Source organism: Cherax quadricarinatus, chromosome 14 (genome assembly GCF_038502225.1).
Source record: "Cherax quadricarinatus isolate ZL_2023a chromosome 14, ASM3850222v1, whole genome shotgun sequence".
NCBI lineage: Eukaryota > Metazoa > Arthropoda > Malacostraca > Decapoda > Parastacidae > Cherax > Cherax quadricarinatus.
In genome coordinates this window covers 5,912,651-5,938,465 of record NC_091305.1, presented here as the reverse complement: position 1 = coordinate 5,938,465, position 25,815 = coordinate 5,912,651, and the positions used below count along the sequence as shown (strand labels likewise).

The 25,815-nt window shown below is 41.2% G+C and overlaps 1 protein-coding gene across 1 annotated transcript in view; it reads right to left on the bottom strand.

The window, feature by feature from the left end:
- LOC128695788 (probable glutamate receptor) overlaps window positions 1–20,019 on the bottom strand; it is a 37,860-nt gene extending 17,841 nt beyond the window's left edge. Inside the window, exons 1-5 of the mRNA XM_053786622.2 lie at window positions 19,274–20,019; window positions 18,969–19,064; window positions 8,134–8,439; window positions 5,660–5,763; window positions 3,554–3,727 (exon numbers count right to left, since the gene is read on the bottom strand). Of these exons, the coding sequence (XP_053642597.2) occupies window positions 3,554–3,727; window positions 5,660–5,763; window positions 8,134–8,439; window positions 18,969–19,064; window positions 19,274–19,549 (956 nt within the window). The 5' untranslated portion in view covers window positions 19,550–20,019. The remainder of the gene's footprint in view (window positions 1–3,553; window positions 3,728–5,659; window positions 5,764–8,133; window positions 8,440–18,968; window positions 19,065–19,273) is intronic.
- Between the last annotated feature and the right edge of the window lie 5,796 nt (window positions 20,020–25,815).

Here is a 25,815-nt window from a genome sequence, read left to right as displayed (position 1 = left end):
CATCTAAAAGGAACCAGGAGGCACAGACCCCACAGGACAAACAATAGTAGCTACGACTACCCAACTCCAGGTGATTTTTTAGTGGCAGGAAACGAAAAAAGAAAATGGAAGGAAATAACAAAAATAGTCCACCACCTTGGAGCCTTGTTGGACTGGAGGCGCAGCCAGTGGCCACCCATGGCCCTCCAGAATTACAACTACTGATGCCAATAACAAAATCCCCCCAACAAACACAGAATACAACCTCGTTCATATTTGCTAATATACAGGGCCTTAAGCCATCCACCAACAACAAAATACCTTTTATCAGTGGACTTCTAGTGGAGTCTAATGCAATGTTTGCAGCCTTCACAGAGACTCACACAAAAGATCACTTTGACAGTGAAATATGGATAAGTGGTTACAACCTTTTTAGATGCGACAGAAAAAACAGGCAACAAGGGGGGGTTGGCCTGTATGTCAAAGAGTCCCTTATCTGCACGGAGTTGCTGAACACCACAAATGAGGTAGTTGAAGTTTTATCAATAAAGATCGAGAACCAAAACCTAGTCATTGTGGTTGTATACAAGCCACCAGATACAACCTCCCAACAGTTCAAGGAACAGCTACTGAAAATCGATTACTGCTTGGAAAACCTTCCAGCTCCATCCCCAAACATCTTACTGCTTGGTGATTTCAACCTAAGGCATACAAAATGGAAAAATGTAGCAAATAATGTTATAGCTGAAACAATCCCCGGAGGTAGTGCAGATGAAAGGTCTCACACACATGAGCTACTAAGTCTCTGCGAAAAACACACCTTAAGCCAGCAGATAGTGGAGCCAACAAGACTAGAAAACACACTTGACCTTATCTTCACAAATAATGAGGACCTGATAAGAGACATAAGAATATCAAAAACAACTAATTCCGATCACAATCTAATCGAAGTCCAGACGTACATGCATAGGGGTCCTGAACAGCAGAATGCATGTACCGGTGAAGGTGTCTTCACAAAATACAATTTCAACAACAAGAACATCAACTGGGACCAGGTAAACCATGTCCTAAACGAAACATGTTGGGAAGATGTCTTAAATGACATGGACCCAAACCAGTGCCTTGAAAGGATCAACTTCCTGGTAGCCGAAGCATGTTCTAGGCATATTCCCCTAAGAAAGAAGAAGAGCAGGAGTAAACTGGAGAGAAAAAGACGCTCCCTCTACAGAAGACGACGAAGAGTCACTGAGCTCCTCAGGAGTGCTAGAATATCTGATACACGAAAGGAGGCGCTGACCAGGGAAGTGGAAACTATCGAACTTAAGCTAAATGACTCTTATAGGAACCAGGAGAGGCAGGACGAGCTTAAAGCTATTAGTGAAATTGAAAGAAATTAAAAATATTTCTTTTCATGTGCCAAAAACAAGGCAAATACCACATCTAGTATCGGGCCCTTACTCAGACAGGATGGGACTTACACAGACGACAACAAGGAAATGAGTGAAATACTGAAATCCCAGTACGACTCTGTGTTTAGTGAACCACTAATCGGTCTGAGGATCGACGACCCAAATGATTTCTTCATGAATGAGCCTCAAAACTCCATAAATGTATGCCAGATTTCCGACATTACCCTAACTCCGATAGATTTCGAAAAAGCCATTGACAACATGCCTATGCACTCAGCCCCGGGCCCAGACTCGTGGAACTCTGTTTTCATTAAGAACTGCAAGAAACCCCTCTCGTGTGCCCTAAGTACACTATGGAGGAGGAGCTTGGACATGGGTGAGATTCCACAGTCACTTAAAACAACGGATATAGCCCCGCTCCATAAAGGTGGCAGCAAAGCATTAGCTAAGAACTATAGACCAATAGCTCTGACGTCCCACATCATAAAAATCTTTGAAAGAGTGCTAAGAAGCAGGATTACAAATCACCTGGATTCCCAAAATCTGCACAATCCAGGGCAACATGGGTTCAGGGCAGGTCGCTCCTGCCTCTCACAACTACTGGATCACTATGACATGGCCTTGGATGCACTGGAAGAAAATCAGAATGCAGATGTAATATACACAGACTTTGCAAAAGCATTTGACAAATGCGATCATGGTGTAATAGCCCATAAAATACGTGCTAAAGGAATAACTGGGAAAGTGGGGAGATGGATCTTCAACTTCCTAACAAATCGAACACAAAGAGTAGTGGTCAACAGAGTTAAATCGGAGGCTGCCATAGTGAAGAGCTCTGTTCCACAAGGCACAGTACTCGCCCCCATCTTATTCCTTATCCTCATATCAGACATAAACAGAGATATACACCACAGCACCGTATCATCCTTTGCGGATGATACTAGGATCTGCATGAGGCTGTCATCTGCTGAGGACGCGGTTAACCTCCAAGAAGATATAAACAAAGTTTTCCAGTGGGCAACGGTAAACAATATGATGTTCAATGAGGACAAATTCCAACTACTCCGTTACGGAAAACTGGAGGAGATAATAACTAGAACAGAGTATACTACTGACTCCGGCCATACAATAGAGCGGAAAAATAATGTAAGGGACCTGGGAGTAGTAATGTCTGAGGATCTCACTTTCAAGGATCACAACAGTGCCACGATCGCACGTGCAAAGAAAATGATAGGATGGATAATGAGAACTTTCAAAACGAGAGATGCCAAGCCCATGATGATCCTTTTCAAATCACTTGTTCTCTCTAGGCTGGAATACTGCTGTACATTAACATCTCCATACAAAGCAGGTGAAATCGCAGATCTAGAGAGTGTACAGAGATCCTTTACTGCACGTATAAGTTCTGTCAAGCACCTTAACTACTGGGAACGCTTGAAAGCACTTGACTTGTACTCGTTGGAACGCAGGAGGGAGAGATATATCATAATCTACACTTGGAAAATCTTGGAAGGAATGGTCCCAAATCTGCACACAGAAATCACTCCCTACGAAAGTAAAAGACTGGGCAGGCGATGCAAAATGCCGCCAATAAAAAGTAGGGGCGCCATTGGTACACTAAGAGAAAACACCATAAGTGTCCGGGGCCCAAAACTGTTCAACAGCCTCCCATCAAGCATTAGGGGAATTGCCAATAAACCCCTGGCTGCCTTCAAGAGAGAGCTGGACAGATACCTAAAGTCGGTGCCGGATCAGCCGGGCTGTGGCTCGTACGTCGGACTGCGTGCGGCCAGCAGTAACAGCCTAGTTGATCAGGCCCCGATCCATCGGGAGGCCTGGTCATGGACCGGGCCGCGGGGGCGTTGATCCCCGGAATAACCTCCAGGTAACCTCCAGGTATGCATCCTGGGTCTCTCCTTGTTATTGTTGATGTTGTTGTTGTTGTTGTTGTTGTTGTTGTAAACCTGGACACATCATTATTGTGCTGCTACCCGATTCTACAGGAAAGTTATATAGTGGGAACACAATTAGTTGTGTTTTCTTATCATATTCCATCACACAGACGAGAGAGAGGGGGAAGCTAAGGTAGATAATGACAAATAGATGTTGAAAGGGAGAGAAGAGGCTTGAGACTGGTCACAAGAAAAACGTCAGAATGAACATACTTAGCGTATATGAAGCCTAGGAGGAAGTCGACTGCGCTCTCTCTCTGCTCAGTGATGTCTAGGGCAGCCACAGCAATATCAGCCTCGTCCCTCACTACCTCACCTATCATGCCACTCCAGCCAGTGCTCAGTAGAGTGCCCCACCCATGATCTTTCACCACCTCACACCGGTACCTAACACATGTATAATAATATGTATAATGATAATAGTAATAATTTTAATAATAATAATAATACAAATAATAATCAGTCAGTATATAATGTCAGAGACATTTATGTACAGAGCTTACTTTATCCTTCGTGACAGTCTTGTGGGATGTGTGATGGATAATGATGGAGAGAGAGCTTTAAATTCTTCACCTCTTTGACAAATAAAACAAAATCTCAACGAATTTCCTGATGTTACTACCAGACGTGACACTAAGAGAGGTAAAGACACACTATGTTCAGAGCAAATCTTTGTTTAAAGACAACGTTATGCTCTGTGACAAGTTTCTCTTACGTTAACACACAACACACGCAACACATTATTATTATAATCAAAAAGAAGCGTAAGCCACAAGGACTATACAGCGACACACGCAACACAACATTACCAGTGTATACAAAAAGATGGTGGAAGGTGTGGTCAGGTAATAGATTATTGAGTGGTGACAGTGGCAGGCAGAATGCTTGGTCACCTGCACAGTATTTACGAGATTTTTTTAAAGATGAGCATAGCTAGACGTTTAGTGATGCTAAATGCGATTTAGATCTGTTTGACAGTATTGAAAATATGTACTACTTTCAACCGCCATCTTCTTGTCCCAGTTTCCTCTTTTTTTTTTTAATTATTTTTTAGGGTCTGTCCAGCCCATTAGGTTTGCCTGTTTGTACCACAGACTGATGTTTACTTTGTTCTAGTTGAATGTTTTGCAGGAATATTTATGTTCAAAGAGACTTGTGTAAAGGCCCCTTGTAGTCTCACCAATGTACACTTTGTCACAACCACCACAAGGAAATTCTGTGGAAGCCTACTTCAGTAGTAGTAAGCCTATGGGTAGATGGTCTAATTATATTCCAAGTGGTTTTTGAGGTAGCAACGGCGATGTTGATGCTACTCTGGTGGAGGGTCTAAACAACCTGGTTGATCACATCACCAATGAGGAGTGAGTCTCTGTTTGTGGTGTGGTTAGTTTTGGGCTTTTGGAGAATATATATTTTGCTGGTTTTATCTTCTCTCATCACTTCAGTGGTGGCTGCCTCAGGATACACTGTACTCTGTATCTATATTTGCTCTTCTATGCTTTATGGTGAGTGTTGGACAATGTGTATACAAAAATGCTGGTACCAGACCCATATACGTACCTGTTTATCGACTGCTACAAACTCAGTGTGTTATCATAGAATTAATACAAATGGGGCAAGTTGTGTTATAAGACACAGTAGAATGTGCCACTAATCTTAGTACCCAAGAAAGATGGAACATGGCACTGTCATTGATGTGTGGGGTGCCTTCACAGTGAGTCATCCACCGCAGTGTAAGCTGAGGAACTTCGTCTGCAGCCTCTCCTAATGTTTCCACCCAAGGATGACCATGATAACTGGGTCACCATGATGACTGTCTGGCTGGGTCAACATGATGACTGTCTTCCCAGGTCACCATGATGACTGCTGGGTCGACATGATGACTGCCTTTCTGGGTCACCATGATGACTGCCATGCCAGGTCACCATTGTGACTGCCTTGCCAGGTCACCATTGTGACTGCCTTGCCAGGTCACCATTGTGGCTGCCTTGCCAGGTCACCATTGTGGCTGCCTTGCCAGGTCACCATTGTGACTGCCTTGCCAGGTCACCATTGTGACTGCCTTGCCAGGTCACCACCTGGACAATACCCGTGCCATGACTCTGCCAGAGAATCACAAACGATGCAATGAATGTCAATAATCCGAGATAGAACCCCCCATTTCATCCCTGGATCACACCTGATTGCTTCCCATTCAATATGTGCTGGAGAGGGGGTCAATACCCCCGCTGTCTTCTTTAACAGTAAGTTAATGTGCCACCATGAAAGATAACCGGAAGTATAATAACATGCATGAGACGAGGCTACGTGGTGACTTACGTGAAGTTGGTGAGGTCGTGCAGTAGAGTCAGAATGTCTCCCATTACTCCCGTCACCACGACGCTACCGTCCTGCTGCTGCGTCAGCAGTGTCATGGGCTGGAACTGAACCAGAAAACACAAGTCAGCACTGCTGCTGTGGCTGTCAGCTTGACAGGGAAGTATCCTCACACAGATTAGATTTTAGATTTTGCCACCGAAGTGGCTAGTTTATTGTGCACCCCATATCCATCCTGTGGACGGTAGCGCGAGAGCATGTGAATACACAAAAGGCCTAGGAACTAGGCCCCAAAGGGTTAACAGGAATACATATGGATTTATGTCTACATATCTATAGTTCACTTATCTGTTACAAGCAAATTTAGGAAATTTGCTTAGTATATCTGGTATCTTATTTTCATTAATAAGATATCTTGACATGTCACATAGGTTATTATACTGTCTGTCTCTGTATTCCTCAATAAGTGGACAATTAAGCACATAGTGTTCAAGAGAGTGACCATATGCCTGATCACATAATTTACATTTAGTTTGATCATCATCTGTGTGTCTCCCAAACTGCCAGAAGTACTTGTAACCAAGCCTAAGCCTGGCCACTACATCAGTCAGTCTGTTCACATTGCAAGTTGCTCCATAAACATACTTATCTACGTTCATGTTATCATAGTGGGTTATAGATCTACTCAGGCAGATTTCTAACTGCATTCCTATAACAATCATCTTCATTATTTACTTCTCTCCTAATATTATTCCTAATGCTAGACACAGTTATACCAAAATTATATTCTACGTTCTCCTTCTGGATACTCTTCTTGGCTAACATATCAACTTTATCATGAAGGAATAATCCAATGTGTGATGGGATCCATAGCAATTGTACATTAATTCCTTTGTCCCTAATTTTTGAGTATCTATACCTGGCTTCCCCAATGAGCATGTTGTTGGAGTCATTATATGAGTCAAGAGCCTTCAATGATGACATAGAATCAGTAATGATGATAGAGTCAAGCTCAGTGTCATAGGTTAGCTTTAGCGCCATTAGGATTGCAAACAATTCAGTTCACACAGTGTGGCTGATACCATGAGAATATCCTTACAATGATGCTCATGTCATCAGTGATGGTCAAGTCATTAGTGATGGTCATGTCATTAGTGATGGTCATGTTATCAGTGATGGTCATGTCATCAATGATGGTCATGTCATCAATTCAAATTCAAATTCAAATTCAAAGTTTATTCTCTATAAGGATTACAATGCTGAGTTTACAGAAATTTGGTTATTGTTTGGTTTACATGTAGTAAAATTGTGATTACAGAGTGTACCACTAGAACGCTTAGCATGGCTAGGCATTTCGGGCATAATTAGTTTTATTCTTAATTGTAAAATATTACAAATTATGAGGTAAGTTGGTATTATGGCTAAGTGACTAAATACTAGTTTGTGAGTTTAGCAATGTGAATGCTTTTGTTTTGGCACAGTACATAGTTTCAGTATTGGAGTATCACAGGATTCATTATTTTAAGACTGAGATTAATATTTCTGTTTATGGTCAAATGAGTGAGTGAGTGTAAGTGTGAACCACCAGGTGGTATTCGTGTAGTTAGTTGACGGGGTGTATCAGGGAGATAAGATGTTTTCTAATGGTAGTTTTGAAGGTGATGAATGTGTCTGCAGTTCTAGAGTTCTCAGGTAGGGTATTCCAGATTTTAGGGCCTTTGACATACATTGAATTTTTGTAAAGGTTTAGTCGGACACGGGGAATGTCGTTAGTCATGTCATTAGTGATGGTCATGTCATTAGTGATGGTCATGTCATTATGATGGTCATGTCATCAGTGATGGTCATGTTAGTTAGTTAGTTAAAGATTAGCCGGTATTCTCCCAGCCCGGGCCTTTACCAAGTGGTGGCCCGGCCTTGGCTTCCTCTTTAGGGAGTGTCTGAGACCTAAGTCTCCCATGGGAGGAGGCACAAGTACCTCCTCATCTTTGGGACCAACTGTCCCCAGGCCTAGCCACAAGCTAGGCCTCTCTGGTCTGCCATCCCTGTCCCAAGGGGGCAAATGGGAATGACAGTCTTATGAGCTAAAGGCTCGGGCTCAGGCACCTACCCTACCCTAGAAGGGTTAGGCATGGCGTCGATCTGATGGTCATGTCATCAGTGATGGTCATGTCATCAGTGATGGTCATGTTATAAAAGTACTAATTTGTTTATGTTACTAAATATTAACACTCACTTAATTTGTTATATATTCAGCACAAAATTTCCTCAAATATTCACCAAATTTATTATAATTTGGTGAATATATGAATAAGTTAAATAAAAATTTAAACCTTGTGTAACAGAAAATAAATTATGCATTCTACATGCATTTCCGGTTCTATAATAAATTAAGAGAGGCTGAATCTAGAATTAGGACGGGTTAGTGAGTTAACTTCTGCAGTGTTAATTTAAGTAAAGCGCTAAACCTGTATTACCTCAATGGTCGTACATCTAAGGTGTAGTCCCGTCAGGTTACGTCTGTTGATGATTGGATCATTCCTGGGAGCCTCCAACACACCGTATCGTGTCACCATTTTCTCCACTTGCAGAAGCTCTGCTCTTCCCTCCTGTAGGAACCCTGGCTGGTTACCTGGGTCTGCATCAGGAGTCACTTGTCCAGGTGGGGTGGCTAGCGTCCAGCGCCCCAGCTGCTGCGTGTGGTGCTGGAGGTGGGGACTTGCCTGGTAAGTCTCCCACAGAGCTGCAGTCACCCTCTCGTCAGAGACTGTGGCTAACACCACCTGTAAGAAGCAACAGTCATGAAAGTGAATCTTTGCTACAGTAATTAGAGACAACAGTGAAATCATTTATTATGCTCGTCCAGTGGAACTAAGAAAGAATGAATTTTTCTGATTGTCAAGTGTTGAATACTTCTGAAACATTATTTAAAAGTCTTTCTCAATCAGTGGATCATGGAAGAATTTGATTTGCTGTACTCGACTACTGCCGTGTGTCGACACTTACATCAGTCAGTGAAGCAAGGAAGCTGCCCTACCTTTCGCAATCGCCAACTAAAAAAAAAAAATAATACCACTTAGCAGAGGTACACTAATACATTGTTATTATTATTATTATTATTATTATTATTATTATTATTATTATAATCAAGGGGGAAGCGCTAAACCTGGAGGATTATACAGCGCCTGGGGGGGGGATGTGGAAGGCATTCAGGCTTAATTCGGGGAACTGGAGCACAGATCCAATTCCCTAAATCAAGAGCCCCTCACCAATATCAAATGCAACATGTGAAGTAAGCTTTATACCAGCCCAACCATATCTGGGATGCCTCCTGATTCCTAGTAACAACACTAACATAAACATAACAACACTAACATAAACACAACAACACTAACATAAACATAACAACACTAACATAAACATAACAACACTAACATAAACATAACAACACTAACATAAACATAACAACACTAACATAAACATAACAACACTAACATAAACACAACAACACTAACATAAACATAACAACACTAACATAAACATAACAACACTAACATAAACATAACAACACTAACATAAACATAACAACACTAACATAAACATAACAACACTAACATAAACATAACAACACTAACATAAACACAATAACACTAACATAAACATAACAACACTAACATAAACATAACAACACTAACATAAACATAACAACACTAACATAAACATAACAACACTAACATAAACACAATAACACTAACATAAACACAACAACACTAACATAAACACAATAACACTAACATAAACATAACAACACTAACATAAACATAACAACACTAACATAAACATAACAACACTAACATAAACATAACAACACTAACATAAACATAACAACACTAACATAAACATAACAACACTAACATAAACACAACAACACTAACATAAACATAACAACACTAACATAAACACAATAACACTAACATAAACATAACAACACTAACATAAACACAATAACACTAACATAAACATAACAACACTAACATAAACACAATAACACTAACATAAACATAACAACACTAACATAAACACAATAACACTAACATAAACATAACAACACTAACATAAACACAATAACACTAACATAAACATAACAACACTAACATAAACACAACAACAATAACATAAACATAACAACACTAACATAAACATAACAACACTAACATAAACATAACAACACTAACATAAACATAACAACACTAACATAAACACAATAACACTAACATAAACACAATAACACTAACATAAACATAACAACACTAACATAAACACAACAACAATAACATAAACATAACAACACTAACATAAACACAACAACAATAACATAAACATAACAACACTAACATAAACATAACACTAACATAAACATAACAATAACATGAACATTAACTTCTGTATCGTACAATGTCTACTTTTTTTAGTTAGCAAATCTAGTATACATTTAGTTACATACACATGTTTCATGTATGTTTAACTTCTATGCTAATAATAATAGCAGTAATAATAATAATAATAATAGTAATAATAATAATAATAATAATAGTAATAATAATAATAATAAAGCCTGTAATTGTTTTACATGATGGTAGGATTGCTGGTGTCCTTTTTTCTGTCTCATAAACATGCAAGATTTCAGGTACATCTTTCTACATCTACTTACACTTAGGTCACACTACACATACATGTACAAGCATATATATACACACCCCTCTGGGTTTTCTGCTATTTTCTCACTAGTTCTTGTCCTTGTTTATTTCCTCTTATCTCCATGGGGAAGTGGAACATAATTCTTCCTCCGTAAGCCATGCGTGTTGTAAGAGGCGACTAAAATGCCAGGAGCAAGGGGCTAGTAACCCCAAAAAGAGAAACTTTCGTTTTTCTTTTTGGGCCACCCTGCCTTGGTGGGATACGGCCGGTTTGTGAAAAAAAAATAATAATAATAATAATCATGGTAAGGGAGTGTTCTATTTATTCAGCCAAATTTAGGCAAGGGTAGACCCTCATGGGTCAGATTTAGGAAAGCAGTGAGTGTTATGGTCATGACAGTGTGTTTACCTGGAGCAAACACCAGCGGCGGTGTGTAGCACTACACTGCTGCTGGTGTTTGTCTGGTCGATCATGTTCCTCCTACTGCAGCAACACTAAATTGTTTGTAGCACCTTCATTCACGGCTAAAACTACAATGAAGTAGGTGCAAGTTAGATCAAGCTTGGTTAATGGGGTTTGAAGCTTACCTACTACACGAGGGTCATTGAGGCTGCTCGTAAGCGTCATCACCAGACAAGAATAGTTTAATCCTAATAATAGGGATTAAAGTAAATCCCAGTAGATGTATACCGTGTATATAACCTGGGTTAGTTCATCATTAATATTAATAGTTGGAATTCATTTCCATGAGGGGGGGGAAAAGTCGTCAGTTTTGAAAATGAAAGAAATTTTGAGAGCTGGTGAAGAGGATATTTCTAAGTGATGTTGAATACGCAAAATACAACTACAGTAAATAACACTAAACCACAACAGTAAGGAAATATATTATATCTGCTACTGATATAAATAAAACTGTGTAATAAAAGCAGCAAACTGACCCCAAAGTTGAGGTCGCAATTGATCTGCCACGTTACTGGAAAACATAATTTTAAGAATTGTTTATTTACAGATCAAGTTCCATCAGAACCTGCAGCACAGGTAGTATAGTGAGTCACTCAAAACTTGCTCCCTGATTAAAAATAACTGGTGAATAATCTTTCAGGGATATTAATTAAGCAACGTGCTCTCACTGGAAGCATAAAATATTTAAAAATGTTTTAAACATTTAGCTTTACACTTGTGACTAACATTTCTGTCTCTGAAGACGCCAACAGTAGTCCCCCATCATGTTGTGACTAACAGTTGTGTCTCTGAAGACACCAACAGTAGTCCCCCATTATGTTGTGATTAACAGCTGTTTGTCTCTGAAGACACCAACAGTAGTCCCCAGCATGTTGTGACTAACAGTTATGTCTCTGAAGACGCCAACAGTAGTCCCCCATCATGTTGTGACTGAAACGCCCCTGACAGCGTACCTCCATTGTGCTGCTACAATGGTGAGACCTTTCACCATGCTCGCCACTAACAGTACCAATATTGGATGGGAAGAAGTTCAGGTGTGCAAGAAAAAAGTGCATTTTTAGGATCACGGGTCAACTCAGGGCTCCACGGGGCTTCTATCATATTTTACACTAACCTGACATAACTCTCTGCTCTGTGTCTTCTTAGGGAGTTCTGGACATCCTGTCTGAAAGCTTGCCATGCTACCAGCTCCAGTGGCGTCACTTGTGATAGTAAGACTGGGATGGATAACAGTTCACGTATTTGCGGCCCAACTAATACTCTGGACTTAAGTTTTGCATCAGTTAAAACCTCCTCCAAAATTTTCCTTTACCATCCATAGCTTTTACAAAATTTTCACCAGGCCGAACTTTTAAAGCAATGGATGAAAATATATCTTTTGAAGATGTACCAGTGGTATATGCTGAATTTTCCTGGAATAGGCTTTTTTTTCTTCTTGCAGTCCATTTTTTAATCTAGTAGTGGTTAACCTCGTCAAAAAAATTCCACAAAGAACGTATTTGTGTTTTATGTAACTAACTCAAATGACAAGGTCATTGAGTCCTGTAAAAATGAACTTGTTATTTAACTAATGTAGAATGATTATGTGAGATTGTTTTAAAGTTTCAGGTTCTGGTGGTTTATGAAGATCAGTGTTATCAGTTTCTTGACTGTTATCACGTTCAGTGTTATCAGTTTCTTGACTGTTATCACGTTCAGTGTTATCAGTTTCTTTACTGTTATCACGTTCAGTGTTATCAGTTTCTTTACTGTTATCACGTTCAGTGTTATCAGTTTCTTTACTGTTATCACGTTCAGTGTTATCAGTTTCTTTACTGTTATCACGTTCAGTGTTATCAGTTTCTTTACTGTTATCACGTTCAGTGTTATCAGTTTCTTTACTGTTATCACGTTCAGTGTTATCAGTTTCTTTACTGTTATCACGTTCAGTGTTATCAGTTTCTTGACTGTTATCACGTTCAGTGTTATCAGTTTCTTTACTGTTATCACGTTCAGTGTTATCAGTTTCTTTACTGTTATCACGTTCAGTGTTATCAGTTTCTTCACTGTTATCACGTTCAGTGTTATCAGTTTCTTCAGTGTTATCAGTTTCTTCACTGTTATCACGTTCAGTGTTATCAGTTTCTTCAGTGTTATTAGTTTCTTTACTGTTATCACGTTCAGTGTTATCAGTTTCTTCACTGTTATCACGTTCATTGTTATCAGTTTCTTTACTGTTATCACGTTCAGTGTTATCAGTTTCTTCACTGTTATCACGTTCAGTGTTATCAGTTTCTTGACTGTTATCACGTTCAGTGTTATCAGTTTCTTCACTGTTATCACGTTCAGTGTTATCAGTTTCTTCACTGTTATAACGTTCAGTGTTATCAGTTTCTTGACTGTTATAACGTTCAGTGTTATCAGTTTCTTCACTGTTATCACGTTCAGTGTTATCAGTTTCTTTACTGTTATAACGTTCAGTGTTATCAGTTTCTTGACTGTTATAACGTTCAGTGTTATCAGTTTCTTCACTGTTATCACGTTCAGTGTTATCAGTTTCTTTACTGTTATAACGTTCAGTGTTATCAGTTTCTTGACTGTTATCACGTTCAGTGTTATCAGTTTCTTCACTGTTATCACGTTCAGTGTTATCAATTTCTTCACTGTTATCACGTTCAGTGTTATCAGTTTCTTGACTGTTATAACGTTCGGTGTAATAAGCAACAGGTGAGACAGGTGAGAGAGTGTCCTCATTATGTGGCACAGGTGTTAATACTGACTAACAATCTGTACATGTTATTTAGTTCTTGTTATTTGTTGAGAAAGCAGCCATATTAACCACGCAGAAGTGTCAGTCATTCAAGTGAATCTGGTTTTCTCCACACCTTTGAGATTACATATATAACACTGAAGCTGAAGTCTTCTCCAGGCTGAGGGACTGACCACCTCAAACTAATACTTTAAGGTTGACAGACTGATCACATCATCTTTACCTTTCCACTGCTTGTGTTGTCTCTGTATTTGTCGCCGTTGTATTTAACTGATGAAGCCTGGTGTGTAGGCGGAAAGTTTCTGAATAAACCTACCTAACTGTTGTGCATGTTGTTACTGCATGCCATTATTATATTCACAGGAATGTTGCATGTTGAAAACGACCTCATGTGAATGCATGATGCATGACATAGTGAACATGAGGAGGTTGGTCACAAGAACAGCAAGAGGCAAACAAAGAAATACAAATAAATATAAAATGAAAAGTAGAAAAAAAGGACAAAAAAACATAAGAACTACGAAGAAAAAATTCTTAAGCTTCAACCGAGGAAAGTGAGTAGGTAGTCTGAGTGGTCACTACCAGCGTTCACCCTCTCATTACCTCATTAATGTACTCGCACAAAGCATGTTAAATGGCCCACGTACAACCATGATCCAAGGTACGTTGACCTTGATGACACCTCACTCATACTAGATCCTGTACTCACCTATTTGTGGTTGCAAGGGTCGAGACATAGTTCATTACTTTGCTCAGTGTCAGATGACACGTCAAGTCCCGCAGGTAAAGCCAGTCCTCTTAATTCCAAACCTCGATTCACCTTTGAAAAGACAAATCATATGGAAGACTGATAAAGGCCACTTAAACAGTGACATTCTGAGTGTTACATCAACCAAGCTCAGTGGTTCCGTTTTCTACTCTCTCAGCAGGATTTTTAATCGCCTTTATCTAATATATTTTTGTTTTGTTTCGGTGTCATATTATTTGTTATCCTTCGTGAACAGAGAACAATCTAACCTACCCTACCTTTGTCTAAGCGAGATATTTACAACAAACCTTAATTAAATTGAGAAAACACATAGATTGATATTGGGATAACTTAAAGAAACAGTAATCAAATCACAGAACGGGTGAGACTCGAACCCATGGCAAGTGAGACATAAAACTCACAGGCCAGTATGTTAACCACTGGGCCAGCTACGTATATTTCTGTACACTGTGGGAAGGTTATAATGGGCCACCACTGTGGCAACAAATAATTTTTTTTACAGACGAATCCCACACCAGCGTGTCGTGCTCTACCTCAGGTCCCCTCAAGACAGGACTGACTGGTTGATGGAGCGTCCAGTGTTCACCTCCAACTCTGTCTTCCGTGACGTCACTCGATCTCTAAAGATATTATAAATTTCTTTATTTTCTAAGGCAGACTGAAACTAATTATTAATATTAATATATTCCTAACGCCAGTCTTAATTCCTAAACCCACGAGGGTTGTATACAACCTTGAGAATGACAAGTAATCAGGTTTAATCCGAGGAATGTGATGACGCCTCTAGTTTCCTGCAAGAAGCAACTCTACCTGAAGACAAAGTAAGTTATTTATTATGTAATAATCTTGGTATAATAACCGACACAAGTGTTAAGTCAAAGGTCACACGTGCAGACAAAGGCCACACGTGCAAAGGTCACACGTGCAGACAAAGGCCACACGTGCAAAGGTCACACGTGCAGACAAAGGCCACACGTGCAAAGGTCACACGTGCAGACAAAGGCCACATGTGCAGACAAAGGTCACACGTGCAGACAAAGGTCACACGTGCAGACAAAGGCCACACGTGCAGACAAAGGCCACACGTGCAGACAAAGGTCACACGTGCAGACAAAGGCCACACGTGCAGACAAAGGCCACACGTGCAGACAAAGGTCACACGTGCAGACAAAGGTCACACGTGCAGACAAAGGTCACACGTGCAGACAAAGGCCACACGTGCAGACAAAGGCCACACGTGCAGACAAAGGTCACACGTGCAGACAAAGGTCACACGTGCAGACAAAGGTCACACGTGCAGACAAAGGTCACACGTGCAGACAAAGGTCACATGTGCAGACAAAGGCCACACGTGCAGACAAAGGTCACACGTGCAGACAAAGGTCACACGTGCAGACAAAGGTCACATGTGCAGACAAAGGTCACACGTGCAGACAAAGGTCACACGTGCAGACAAAGGTCACACGTGCAGACAAAGGTCACACGTGCAGACAAAGGCCACACGTGCAGACAAAGGTTACACGTGCAGACAAAGGTCACACGTGCAGACAAAGGTCACATGTGCAGACAAAGGTCACACGTGCAGACAAAGGTCACACGTGCAGACAAAGGTCACACGTGCAGACAAAGGCCACATGTGCAGACAAAGGTCACATGTGCAGACAAAGGTCACACGTGCAGACAAAGGTCACACGTGCAGACAAAGGTCACACGTGCAGACAAAGGTCACACGTGCAGACAAAGGCCACATGTGCAGACAAAGGTCACACGTGCAGACAAAGGTCACACGTGCAGACAAAGGTCACACGTGCAGACAAAGGTCACACGTGCAGACAAAGGCCACACGTGCAGACAAAGGTCACACGTGCAGACAAAGGTCACACGTGCAGACAAAGGTCACACGTGCAAAGGTCACACGTGCAGACAAAGGTCACACGTGCAGACAAAGGTCACACGTGCAGACAAAGGTCACACGTGCAGACAAAGGTCACACGTGCAGACAAAGGTCCTGGAGAGCGGAACGTCGACACAATAAACATGTCGCATTAATTAATTGTCTGCACGTGTGACCTTTGTCTGCACGTGTGGCCTTTGTCTGCACATGTGACCTTTGTCTGCACGTGTGACCTTTGTCTGCACGTGTGACCTTTGTCTGCACATGTGACCTTTGTCTGCACGTGTGGCCTTTGTCTGCACGTGTGACCTTTGCACGTGTGACCTTTGTCTGCACGTGTGACCTTTGACTTAACACTTGTGTCGGTAATTGTACCAAGATTATTACATAATAAATAACTTACTTTGTCTTCAGGTAGAGTTGCTTCTTGCAGGAAACTAGAGGCGTCATCACATTCCTCGGATTAAACCTGATTACTTGTCATTCTCAAGGTTGTATACAACCCTCGTGGGTTTAGGAATTAAGACTGGCGTTAGGAATATATTAATATTATTTATTATAGTTATAGAAATGCCAAATTGTTGCAGTTAATCCAGTTACAGTTACGCCACACTGTCACAGTTACGTCACACTGTCACAGTTACGTCACACTGTCACAGTTACGTCACACTGTCACAGTTACGCCACACTGTCACAGTTACGCCACACTGTCACAGTTACGCCACACTGTCACAGTTACTCCACACTGTCACAGTTACGCCACACTGTCACAGTTACGCCACACTGTCACAGTTACGCCACACTGTCACAGTTACGCCACACTGTCACAGTTACGTCACACTGTCACAGTTACGTCACACTGTCACAATTTACGGGTCACCAGATCCACTGAACCTTGCAAATGAGTCATTTTTTTGAACAGAAACAAATACAAGTGAAATACTCAACATTTTGACAACCATCAACAAACCTGCCATGAATGACAACCATCAACAAACCTGCCATGAATGACAACCATCAACAAACCTGCCATGAATGACAACCATCAACAAACCTGCCATGAATGACAACCATCAACAAACCTGCCATGAATGACAACCATCAACAAACCTGCCATGAATGACAACCATCAACAAACCTGCCATGAATGGCTCAGTTTACCTGTAAACATAGAACAATGTTCACATTTATTCATATCCAGCAAATATGTCAAACATAAATTGTCTTCGGTGAAGCGCAGAACAGATCACAGAGTTATCATGATCCTCATTGTTTGGTTACCTTATTGACACTAAAGTCCACAAGTACAAACATGTCTGACAGTTCTAGTGAATCTGAGATACTTACAGTGTTTTGGGAAAGTCTAAAGACAGAAGATACAAAAATACTTTTATTCTTTTATTGGAATGTTTTGGGTACACAGTATAATTCACATCACACATGTGTGTATATCCTAGTTGTGGTTGCGGGGGCCGAGTCAAGGCTCCTGGCCCCGCCTCTTCATCTGGCCGCTACCCGGTCACTCTTCCCTCTCCGTGAGCTTTATCATACTTCTTTTTAAAGCTATGTATGGATCCTGCCTCTGCTACATCACTGCCCAGGCTATTCCACTTCCTGACAACTCTGTAACTGAAGAAATACTTCCTAACATCCCTGTGATTCATCTGAGTCTTCAACTTCCAACTGTGACCCCTTGTTGTTGTGTCCCATCTCTGGAACATCCTGTCTCTGTCCACCTTGTCTATACCTCTCAATATTTTATATGTAGTTATGATATCCCCCCTAACTCTCCTGTCTTCCAGCGCCGTCAGGTCGATTTCCCTTAACCTCTCCTGGTAGGACATACCCCTTAGCTTCGGGACTAGTCTTGTTGCAAACCTTTGCACTTTTTCTAGTTTCCTTACATGCTTGGCTAGGTGAGGGTTCCAAACTGGCTCTGCATGTGTACTCACTCACCTGTGTGTGTGTGTGTGTGTGTGTGTGTGTGTGTGTGTGTGTGTGTGTATGTGTCTGTGTGTGTGTGTGTGTGTGTGTGTGTGTGTGTGTGTGTGTGTGTGTGTGTGTGTGTGTGTGTGTGTGTGTGTGTGTGTAAATATAGATAGACAGATAGACAGCGTGTATATTTGAATATAATGCCAGAACAACCATGGTGAGTTATAGTGTGCTAGGTAAGCTTAGCTGCCTCTTTAGCCTTGTAGACTATTGTAGACATCAGTGCAGGTCAATATTATATTCACTATTTACCAAAACATTGGTTTCATAAACTGAGTGACAAGTGTAATAGATGGTATGACATTAAAAATGAATTTACGAGTATGTATAACACAAATTTATTGGTCAATAAATTTGTTAGTCAATAAATTTGTTGGTACCAATAACACATCATAATGACAGCAGTACAACATATATCGTCCCTTTCAATAATATTAATTATTTTAAGTCTGAGTGGAGTATTTCGTCAAGAATTTTTAACCATCAATGTATTTTAACACCTTAATACCAACACTGAAGTAACAATAATGATATTATGGTGCTTATATATATATATATATATATATATATATATATATATATATATATATATATATATATATATATATATATATATATGTAAAGTTGACTTTAAACTTTCAGAATATTGTACTCTTGATTGTTTGTGTACATATAACCTGCTGCTTTAATGACACACGTGCAGTCGATAGATTTGAAACCTAATATACTGAATAAAAGGCAGACTCACGTTGTTATTGATGGGGAAGTAGTGTTGTGTGAGGTGTGGCAGGTGGGAGCCACACACCACCAGCCACCGCACTCCTAGCTCCTGGCCTTCGTACATCTGTAAAAAGATATCATTTATGTGTATACAGTGCTCCTTATATTTATTAGAAAATCTTGCTGTAGGAGAGCATAACCACAAATTTTCCTTGAGATATGCAATTATCAGTTTTCTCACACGGCGGCGGAATGTAATGGATTTTAATTGGGTATAAATTGTTGTAGTGTGTCATCTACCATGCCAAACCAACGATGGTTATTATACTATACCTTCTGAAACAAAACTTCGTCATCCTGAGTCATGACTCGCTGGACCACCAGCCCGTTCGTGATGGCTGGCGGGGCAGTGAGAGGCAGGTGGCGTGGGTCCTCGTTGACATCTTCACGACCTCCAGCGTCTGTGAGGTGATCACCACCACCTAGCTGGTGACGACTCAGCACGGAGACGTAGGTGGCCTGGGAGGCCAGTAGGTGAGCTACCACTCCCAGAACCCACCTCACTGTACCACTCTCTGTACCTTCACGATCCATCAGACACAAAAGCATTAACTCCGTCCTGTCACTCAAATGACATTTGAAATTTTCATAAAGTGTTCTTTCTATTTCACTATATTCCTAAGAAGCGAAGCAGCTGAAATCGATAAACATATTGACAGAGGAATTAGGCACATGTGCAACACCTTGGTATCTTTATCTTACCTTCATTTGAAAACATTTCGCCAACTAATTCCTTCATCAGTTCAATAGAGAGATGATATACAAAGACAGTAGAAGATTAGATAACAGGTCTTGCAGAACTATATACCGAAGACAGTGAAAGAAAAGGCTGTCGGATTGATTACTTCATATTTTACTGTCATCGCATATCATCTGGGTATTGAACTGATAAAGCCAGTGGTTACACAACGTCTTCAAATAAAGATTCCCAGGTGTTGCACATGTTTCTAATTCATCTTGTCGGTAGTTATACCATTATTGTAGTGATATTTGTTGATTACGTAGACAAAATTTCTCGCTAGTAGGGAGAGGTGATGATGGACCATAACTTTCTGGTGAAGGAGAACAGTGACTTGTGACGTTTTACTGTCAAGCTTCGTAATCCATTGATGGGATTTCGTCGGCACAACAGACCTATGTATCAGTTTCAACTGCTTCTCTTTCGATGACTAAGTTGTGCATAGAGCACCTGGAGGAGGAGAAGCTGAAGTCATACATCCCCAGAGATGTAACATGACTACGTTATATGAGTTACATTCTGGTGATCGTGCCCAGACGTCCAGACGTCCAGACGTCCAGACATCACTGCTCTTCTCAACATCAACTCTGTGGAACTTTTTTTTTTTATCAAAGTTACAATGAAGAAGGAGCAGAATAATTGGCCTACCCTTTCTTGATGTTTTACTTGGCAGAAATGTCCGGCAATTGGATTTTAAAAGTTTACAGAAAACCTGCAATGAATGATGATTTACAGCATTACTTATCATACCATAACACTCCTGATAAGAGAGGAGTCATTACAGAGGCTTTATTTGTGAGCTTGTAATGTAGATTATTGAGTTTTGTCTTCCTCGAAGAATTCAGCCGCATAAAAAAGACTTTTTCCAAGCTATAGAACCCAGCAAATTTCATCAACGATTTCTAGGAGAAAGGCTCTTAATATTTGTACTTATAACTCATTACAGTTGTGACCGGGTGTGGACGTGTCAGTGGCTCATTACTTTGTAATTTGTTCATGATTGTATCCATATATAAGAGTATAGATGGTTCATTACCTTTGTAATTTGCAATGATTGTGACGAGATCTACCTGGAGTTCAATACCTTTGTAAATAGTTCTGCTATCGTACCTTTGTGGCCCAGTCCCTGGACCCATTATGTACCTCTGTAATCTTTTGGCTACCACCCACAGGATGGGTATGGGGTGCATAATAAACATTAAACTAACTGTGGTACTGTATACCTGGAGTATGCCTGCAGAGGGCTTCGGGGATTAATGCCGCCGCGGTGCGGTCTGTGACCAGGCCTCTTGGTGGATCAGGGCCTGATCAACCAGGCTGTTACTGATGGCTGCGCATAAACTGACGTACGGACCACAGCCTGGCTGGTCAGGTACTGACTGTAGGTGCCTGTCCAAAACTTTCTTGAAGAGAACCAGGGGTCTATTGGTAATCCCTCTTATGTAGGGAGTGATTTTCGTGTGCAAATTTGGTTCTAATCCTTCAAGGATTTTCCAGGTGTATATAATAATGTATCTCTCCCGCCTGCGTTCCAGGGAGTACAGGTCGAGGAACTTCAAACGTTCCCAGTAATTTAGGTGTTTTATCGCTTAAGGCACAGTACTCGCCCCCATCTTGTTCCTCATCCTCATATCGGACATAGGGATGCCAGCCACAGCACCGTGTCTTCCTTTGAAGATGACACCCGAATTTGCATGACAGTGTCTTCCATTCCAGACACTGCAAGGCTCCAGGCGGACATCAACCAAATCTTTAAATGGGCAGCAGAAAACAATATGAAGTTCAATGATGAGAAATTCCAATTACTCCTATATGGAAAACGTGAGGAAATTAAAACTATATCGGAGTATAAAACAAATTCCAATCACACAAAAGAGCGAAAAACTAATGTTAGAGACCTGGGAGTGATTATGTCAGAGGATCTCACCTTCAAGGACCATAACATTGTATCAATCGCATCTGCTAGAAAAATGACAGGATGGTTAATGAGAACCTTCAAAACTAGGGAGGCCAAGCCCATGATGACACTCTTTAGGTTGCTTGTTCCATCTAGGCTGGAATATTGCTGCACACTAACAGCACCTTTCAAGGAAGGTGAAATTGCTGACCTAGAAAATGTACAGACATGTACCTTATCATAGAACTCCAGTAGGTTTGTGATACAGGATTTCCCTTCCCTGAAGCAGCACTGGTTGTCATGTGTTGCAGAGGTTTGAGCTTCTCTCAGAACTCTGCAACACAACTGGATAATGAGAACCTTCAAAACTAGGGATACTAAGCCCATGATGACACTCTTCAGGTCGCTTGTTCTATCTAGGCTGGAATATTGCTGCACACTAACAGCACCTTTCAAGGCAGGTGAAATTGCTGACCTAGAAAATGTACCGAGAACCTTTACGGCGCGCATAACGGAGATAAAACACCAGGAAAGAGTAAGGTTATGAGGATAACAAACAGATTAGGTGATGAAAGATTGGATATCAGATTGGAGGGAGAGAGTATGGAGGAGGTGAATGTATTCAGATATTTGGGAGTGGACGTGTCAGCGGATGGGTCTATGAAAGATGAGGTGAATCATAGAATTGATGAGGGGAAAAGGGTGAGTGGTGCACTTAGGAGTCTGTTGAGACAAAGAACTTTGTCCTTGGAGGCAAAGAGGGGAATGTATGAGAGTATAGTTTTACCAACGCTCTTATATGGGTGTGAAGCATGGGTGATGAATGTTGCAGCGAGGAGAAGGCTGGAGGCAGTGGAGATGTCATGTCTGAGGGCAATGTGTGGTGTGAATATAATGCAGAGAATTCGTAGTTTGGAAGTTAGGAGGAGGTGCAGGATTACCAAAACTGTTGTCCAGAGGGCTGAGGAAGGGTTGTTGAGGTGGTTTGGGCATGTAGAGAGAATGGAGCGAAACAGAGTGACTTCAAGAGTGTATCAGTCTGTAGTGGAAGGAAGGCGGGGTAGGGGTCGGCCTAAGAAAGGTTGGAGGGAGGGGGTAAAGGAGGTTTTGTGTGCGAGGGGCTTGGACTTCCAGCAGGCATGCGTGAGCGTGTTTGATAGGAGTGAATGGAGACAAATGGTTTTTAATACTTGACGTGCTGTTGGAGTGTGAGCAAGGTAACATTTATGAAGGGGTTCAGGGAAACCGGCAGGCCGGACTTGAGTCCTGGAGATGGGAAGTACAGTGCCTGCACTCTGAAGGAGGGGTGTTAATGTTGCAGTTTAAAAACTGTAGGGTAAAGCACCCTTCTGGCAAGACAGTGATGGAGTGAATGATGGTGAAAGTTTTTCTTTTTCGGGCCACCCTGCCTTGGTGGGAATCGGCCAGTGTGATAATAAATAATAAAACACCTCAATTACTGGGAGCGCTTGAAGTTTCTAAACCTGTATTCCCTGGAACGCAGGCGGGAGAGATACATGATTATATACACCTGGAAAATCCTAGATGGACTAGTACCGAACTTGCACACGAAAATCACTCACTACGAAAGCAAAAGACTTGGCAGACGATGCAACATTCCCCCAATGAAAAGCAGGGGTGTCACTAGCACGCTAAGAGACCATACAATAAGTGTCCGGGGCCCAAGACTGTTCAACTGCCTCCCAGCATACATAAGGGGGATTACCAATAGACCCCTGGCTGTCTTCAAGCTGGCACTGGACAAGCACCTAAAGTCCGTACCTGACCACCCGGGCTGTGGCTCGTACGTTGGTTTGCGTGCAGCCAGCAGTAACAGCCTGGTTGATCAGGCTCTGATCCACCAGGAGGCCTGGTCACACACCGGGCCGCCGGGGCGTTGACCCCCGGAACTCTCTCCAGGTAAGCTCCAGGTATGAATTAAGGAAAGATCGTGGACTTCACCTTACGAAACAAAGCAAATGTGATAGTAATTATGGACAAGGTAGATTATAGTGGAAAAATCAACATGTAATTAGAAGACAGTAGTACTTACGTGCCTCTTAAGGTGTTATACACACACACGAGGGCGCATGCACAGACACAGGCACACAAGCATACAAACACAGTAAAAAACGAGTATGCAGCACCAGTCTGGAACCCACACCTGGTCAAGCACGTCAAGAAGTTAGAGAAAGTACAAAGGTTTGCAACAAGGCTAGTCCCAGAGCTCAGGGGAATGTCGTACGAGGAAAGGTTGAGGGAAATCGGACTGACGACACTGGAGGACAGAAGGGTCAGGGGAGACTTGATAACGACATACAAGATACTGCGGGGAATAGACAAGGTGGACAGAGATAGGATGTTCCAGAGAGGGGACACAGAAACAAGGGGTCACAACTGGAAGCTGAAGACTCAGACGAGTCACAGGGACGTTAAGAAGTATTTCTTCAGTCATAGAGTCGTCAGGAAGTGGAATAGCCTAGCAAGTGAAGTAGTGGAGGCAGGAACCATACATAGTTTTAAGAAGAGGTATGACAAAGCTCAGGAAGCAGAGAGAGAGAGGACCTAGCAGCGATCAGTGAAGAGGCGGGGCCAGGAGCTGAGTCTCGACCCCTGCAACCACAATTAGGTGAGTACACATACACACACACAAGCACGCACACATACACAGGTGGTAATGTTTTATTTACAGTGAGCAAAGTCAGGGTATTTCTCCAGAATGGTCTGTAAAATACCACTGTGGATAAAATACTTTGCCATTTCTTGAACATTTCTGAGTTGTCTCTTAATTCATTAATTTGATCACACTCCAGTACATAATGACGTAGGGTGTGACAATAGTCCATCTGGCAAAGTTTACATTTCGTTTGGTCTACATCTGGTGGTGGTGATTTAACCTGCCATAGATACTTGTAACCCAGCCGGAGCCGGGCAGTAGTGACATCCAAGAGTCGGCTTATCTTGTTGGATGCACCATAGACAGTACCACACAAAAGACTGGTTGAAAAGGTAGAGGGACAGGGTGTAAGTAAGTAAGTAAGTTTATTCAGGTATACACAAATACACTTACATAGAATTATCATACATAGCAGCATATGTGTAGAGAACCTGGGATAACCCAAAAAAGTCAGACAGAGTGACTTATTTCCATTGGGGTCCTTTTACCTTATTATTATAATATAAAGGTTATAATGAACTGTTGCATAAAAACGGGTATTAAGTCTGAAGTAACACATACAGAGTCTGTTTGGATAGAATTTTCAGAGGGGCATGAAAAAACTGATTTTAGGAGTGATATACCGTCCCCCTAACTTAGATAGGGACCAAGGGAAACTACTATGGGAGGAAATTGTTAAGGCCACAAGGCACGATAATGTAGTAATTCTAGGAGACTTTAACTTTAGTCATGTTGATTGGAATTTCTTGACTGGGAATTTAGAATCGTACGACTTCTTAGAAGTATTTCAGGATTGTTTTTTGAAGCAGTTTGTGACAGAACCTACAAGGGGAAATAACCTGCTTGACTTAGTTATGGCAAACAATGAATCCCTTGTTAATAATTTAGAAATTTCAGAGGAACTGGGTGCTAGCGACCACAAATCAATTACATTTAGCATTGAATGGAAGTACGATAGTAGCGATAACTCAGTAACAGTCCCAGATTTTCGCTTAGCAGATTACGATGGGCTTAGAGAACACTTATCATCTGTTGACTGGGGTAACGAAGAGAGCTATCAATATGACAGTTTTCTGAACACTATACATGCTGCTCAAAGAGCGTTTATCCCATATAAAGAAATTAGATCAAATAGAAATGACCCAAAATGGATGAATAATAGGCTCAAATATCTACTAGGGCATAAGAAAGGAATTTATAGGCGTATCAAAAGAGGTGAGGGTCATCTTATGAATCAGTATATTGACATTAAGAGGGACATTAAAAAGGGGATAAGAAAAGCTAAAAGGGACTATGAAATTAAAGTTGCTAGGGATTCTAAAACTAACCCAAAAAGTTTTTTCCAGGTATATAGAACAAAAGTTAGAGATAAGATAGGTCCCCTTAAAAATAACTATGGGCACCTTACTGACAATGAGAATGAAATGTGCTTGATTTTAAATAATTATTTTCTCTCAGTTTTTACACAGGAAGACACTAACAATATTCCAGTAATTAATTTT